At 42.6% G+C, this 5,352-nt stretch overlaps 1 protein-coding gene across 1 annotated transcript; it reads right to left on the reverse strand.

Annotated features, from left to right (window-relative positions):
* Positions 1-5,222, reverse strand: znf622 (zinc finger protein 622; the record flags this gene model as incomplete). The annotated part of the gene is made up of 7 exons (XM_020617687.1): positions 5,116-5,222; positions 3,354-3,933; positions 2,734-3,015; positions 1,525-1,687; positions 1,216-1,331; positions 806-949; positions 1-113 (listed from the first exon to the last, which is right to left on the reverse strand). Coding segments are annotated over exons 2-7 (1,392 nt in total), but the record flags the coding sequence as incomplete, so codon positions are not given.
* Between the last annotated feature and the right edge of the window lie 130 nt (positions 5,223-5,352).

A 5,352-nucleotide genomic window follows, 5' to 3' on the forward strand; every position in this document is an offset into this window, starting at 1 on the left:
GAAGTGCTTCTGCTTGGTGGCATTGTGGTTCATGCCCGTCTTCAGCATCCACTTTGACTTCATCATCTGTACATACTGCATGTCTCTCCGTTTCTGCTGGAAGGAGCTGTCACCTGAGGCACAAGGGGGAGGGGGGACAACATGCACGTACATACAGTGGGTTTAGGAGCAGGCTGCTTAGGGTTATTATGGGAACAGTTGTGACCACAAGGGGGAGCCCATACCTAGTTCAGCTGCATGATGACAAATACAACTGAGTATAGATGAGGGAAAACTGTCATAAGAGACATGTAAAAAAAAAAAACGAATTTTAACAAACTGCGCCTCTTAATAACTATGTCCTGTCTTAGCAGTTATAAACACCATGAACTAAGTCACATGGTTAAGCAGAGTCACATCCAATTTATGTGTCATAAAGAAAAGTGATTCAGAAATGTTCACTTTTAAACCTCCTCAAGACTATACACACACACACAGAGAGAGAGAGAGAGAGAGAGAGAGAGAGAGAGAGAGAGAGAGAGAGAGAGAGAGAGAGAGAGAGAGGCCCTGATGTTTTGGACTTCTTCCTCTCCTTGGTCTAGTTGAAAATTGTATTAGATTTGAGTGTGACGGTTCTTCACCTGGTCATAATATTTCAAAAGTGAAAAATGCAAGTCAACTTTAATAAAGGAAACCAAGAGAAAGAAAAATGTTGAGTCACTGCCAGAATGGTTCAAAACCTCATTCAGTTCTCTGACTTGTTTCTCTCTATCAAATGTTAAATAGAAAACTACTCTAACATTGTGCGGCCCAGGCTGAGTCTCACCTCCGTCTCCTCCCCAGCCCAGGGATCGGTACTGCCGCAGGACCCTGTGGACAGCGTTCTTATTGCTGGTCAGAGCCACCGCTCTCTGAGTGCCAAACCGCTGTTTGTAATACCTCATGAGGGAACGGTGGCCGATTTTAGCACCTAAGGAAACACAGCAAGGACACGCATTCTGTTACAGAACGGACAAATAAGCACAAACAGTAAAACCACGCTATAGTGAAGGCGACATCAAACATCTCCAGGTCTAGTTTTTCTTTCTGGGACTCTTAACACCATGCACTTTTAGAGGTAATATAACACTCTGAATGGCAGTAAGCCAGAAATCTAAAGCCACATATTCTGTACTCTTAATTATAATCCACTATGGACCATTGCTGATTCTAAAAACTAATATCATGCCAGGTCACCTGAAGGGAGAGTCAGCTCCAGTGTTTCATCATCATACTCCAGGTTCTTGTCATCAGGAAGCTCTTCTTCATCCACTTCAGTGTTGTCTCCCTCCTTCCTGTCAGGGTAGCTGCTCCTGTTGGCAAAGAACAAAGGAGCGTGAACTAAAATGACAGCAAAACAGAATAAAAACCTCCCTGCTGTCATTAGATACCAGTATCACTACAGGAGAAGATGCATTTCATCCATTCCCACTGGTCTCTAGAAGACTAAACAGATCACAGTGCAAGATACATATAGAGTAATTAGCTTAAAAATTGTTTTATTACCTAAAGTCATAGAAGTCTGCAAACTCGAGAGCAGCGTCGCCATCTGTGAAGAGTTTACAGTGGCTTTTGTCTGTCATGTGACTCTGTACCGCTTCTGTCGAGTAAAACGAACGCCCCTTCTCATTACACCATAAACACACGTTCCCTGCACCGACTTTCTCTCCTGTGACACAAGGAGAAAAGATTCAAATTAGATTGACTAGTAAGAAAACATGAAAATGAAATCATGTGCAACAACAAAAGCAGCTTTTGCCTGCAGGTGCAAGATATTTCCATGAACACTGGTTTAGGTCCAGCTGGGAAAATCGTTCATCTGATATTTGGAAAGATCAAGTTCACATAAGGCAGAGTGACTGTTGAACCAGTCTGTAGGTTTTCCTATTATTTAGACATAAAAACAAAGTATCAATTCTTTCGAGTGATGTTTTCGAATAAATGAAAAACTTGCTTAAATAAAAAAGGAATCTGTTCTTGAGGTTTTCCCTCGAAAGATAAATGGGTCTCTGCTATCGAACCAGGCAGTAACATGGTCATTTGGTCACTACAGCTCTGCTGACAGTTCCAAAACCCACTGAATGCGCTGTTGCTGCTTGACAGGATGGATGAACTTTAAGAACATAAGTGGGAAAGCTGTATGCAAGGGGTCTGGCTTGCTGAAGTATGATCTGATTTCATCTAGGTTCTGAGCAAAAGCTATTTTACACACAAAAGTTTGGCAGATGGCTCAGTGTGAGAGCATATTCTTCTAATAACACCAGGCTTGGCTTAATTTAAACATTTTCTATCAACATGTTCACCATTCCCCAACTACAATGGACATTTGCGGAGAAATAATTAAGTGATGGGAAGACTGATTTAGAATCCAGGATCCAAATATATTTAATTACATGTCCTGCTGCCTATGTGAACTAGACTACGGTTTGGTTTTATTCTGTTTTGTGCCTAATGTTCCTAAAGGAAAAAAAAATAAAAATAAAATCACCTGCCATTGTAATCTATCCTAAAATAAACCCTCATTCAACACTTTCCTGCTTCCTGGAATTGGGAATACACTGGATTTATGGACTAAATTCTGATTTATTTCAGCGGAACACGAGTCAACATTAAGATCCCTAGCAGACTAAATGGCCTGAGGCAGTGTAGCACCGAAAACAACCACTGTTTAACACCACATGACGCTTCCTCACATTTACAGATCCACTGACTCACCGAGGTAACGGATGAGGCCCCTGAGGTTGATGAGGAACTCCACATCAGGGATGAAGAAGCTGTGGACCTTGGTCATGTGGGTGACACTCTTCATGAGTGACTTTGAGTGGTGGGAGCAGAACAGGCAGTCGGTGACAGGGATGGAGCCTGGCAGAGCAGCTAGAGGGGAGTGAGACAGAGCAGCAGAGTCTCCTTCCTCCTGGTCCATAATCTCCTCTTCATCATCCTCCTCCTCCTCCATCTCATCATCATCATCATCTTCATCAACATCCTCCCACTCCTCTGAATGATTTTTATGGCAACATATATCAACACAAAAAAATGAAGATGTGATTTGGTGTTATCAGTGTAGGGAGGTCAGAGAAGTGCTGAGAAATGGTTTGGTCTTTTCATGAAATTTGTTGAAAATATTAATTCATTCATTTTGCTTAAGATAATAGCCCAGCCCTAATAGGGACTGCTCTGGCTTATGCGTCAAAAAGAACATAAAAATAATCAGAAACGGTTTTAAAAAATATCCTAAAACAAGCAGACCGTGCTTCGGATGCGAGAAAAATATACAGACCAGTATCTGATACAAGTGAAAAGTTGTCCACAGTGGTTTCATCTCCCCTCCTTACCGTTCTCGGCTGTGGCTCCCTCTTCTTTCTCTCGCCTTTTGGCTTGCTCCTCCAGCCACATCATCCTGGGAGGTCTCTCCTTCTCCATCCTCGGCTTTGATGCTCCTTGCGATGCCTGGACCTTTGCTTGTTTGGCCGGGCTGGGCCTCTGCTGCTCTCTCAGGGCCTGCTGCAGGGCCTCGTTCCTGGTGTCGTGGTCTGCCTTCTCGTCACCTAGTCCCTTCTCCAGGTTCTTCTCGTTCATCTTCTCAACTTTCCGCTGGGCAGCGAGCAGGGCCTGCTTCTCAGCCTGCTGGTGTTTGTGGGACTGCAGGTGGTTCTGGTATGCGTTGGCAGTGGAGAATTTTTTGTTGCAGATGGCACAGCCCTCAGTGAGTGCTGTGTCATTCAGCTGTTGTTCAGCAGCGGCCCTCTGTGCCAGGACACGCTCCTGGAAGTTTTCAGCAGTGACGGGTGGCATGTTGGCCACCTTGCGCTTCAGGTTGTAACGGTGCCAGTCAGTTTTGTAGTGTGCTCGCTGCACCTCGCCATCTGCAAAAGCCACTCGGCAGCTGATGCAAGTGTAGGAGGCCATGGTAGCCTAAAATACAAGAAGGGAGTGAAGTTAAGATTATTTATGCATGTCAAGTGACTAGAGCTTTTTTTCATCTTACAAGATTTTACAATCTGGAAAACATACAGCATCCTCTATCATTAGATCCATTTGGATGTTACACAAATGTATGCTATTATCTACTGAGAAGAGAGCAGTTTACAGCAAACTCAATTCAAAAACGTTTAGGGCTGCTACTTATGATTGTTTTAATCCATTTACTCTGCTAATTATTCTCACTGAGATATCTCAATTAAAGGTCTGTGAAATGTCAGTAAGGTGAAAACTACCTAACATGATCTACTAGTTAGATTTTTGTTCAAACAGTCCAAAAGCAAACGTCATCCACTGTGCTGTCACGAATGACACTGAAAAGCTACCAAGCCTCACACTGGAGACACTGTCCATTCCTGCATTGTGTTTGAAAATGATGGAAAAGATTAATTAGCAAAACTGTTGCTTCTCAATTTCCCAAATTCATCTGCATTAACTTTGGTAACAAGAGCAGAAGCAAACAACTTTTTAGAAGAATGTACTCTGTATCCAGCGTAAAACACGTGCCAAATGTCAACCTGCGAGTCGTCAGTGTGACGATTCGCTGTGGCGACCCCTAAACGGGTAAGGCTGAAAGTGATTTTCTTTCTTACTCTGATGGAAGAATATTCTGAGGACAAACAGAACAATCAAACAGGAAACAAACACATTTTAATTAAAGAAATTCTGTGTACATTTTATGTATGCCGAGTTACAAAATTAATGCATCTCTGACAAAGAGCGAGGCAAGTACAGATTGTGAACGGAGTGCCGCATCATGCCAGTCAAGTACAAGTCCAGCAGAAATGACTGGCCAATTAGACAATTAGAACGACAAACTGCTCTGCATAAAATGGCCATAAGGTTGAACTATCCCGAAACATTATTGTTCAGCTGTATTACTGGTTTATGTAGTGGCTGTTTGTGGATTTCATAACTTTTCGATGTTACACACCAAGTGCGTATCTGGTAAGTTAGCATTTAGCATAGCCTAGCTGCATAGTAGTTAGCTGTCGGATAAAGTCACTAGGTGATAAAACAGGTTGAAAGCGACACCAACTGTACATTATCTTAATAAAGGTAAAGTTGTCTAAACTACTAAATTGTGCCCGAGTCTAAAAGACAAAGTGTACTAACGCGGACTAGCAGCCAGCTAGTCGATCTTTAGACATTTCAGGCAAACATTTGCTAACAGCAGCTTAAAGCCAGACATTCGTAACAACTATGACAGCGACTGAAAAATTCTGAACAAGCAACGTTTTCTTACTTACTGAAAAAAGACTCTTCCTGAAAACTTGTTCTTAAATCTCTCCTTAAGTGCGTTTGCCTCTGCTAAACTCAGCCCTTACCACACTAGGGTAATTTCCTGCTGTA

The sequence above is a fragment of the Monopterus albus genome, unplaced genomic scaffold (assembly GCF_001952655.1).
Source record: "Monopterus albus unplaced genomic scaffold, M_albus_1.0 scaffold193.1, whole genome shotgun sequence".
Taxonomy (NCBI): domain Eukaryota; kingdom Metazoa; phylum Chordata; class Actinopteri; order Synbranchiformes; family Synbranchidae; genus Monopterus; species Monopterus albus.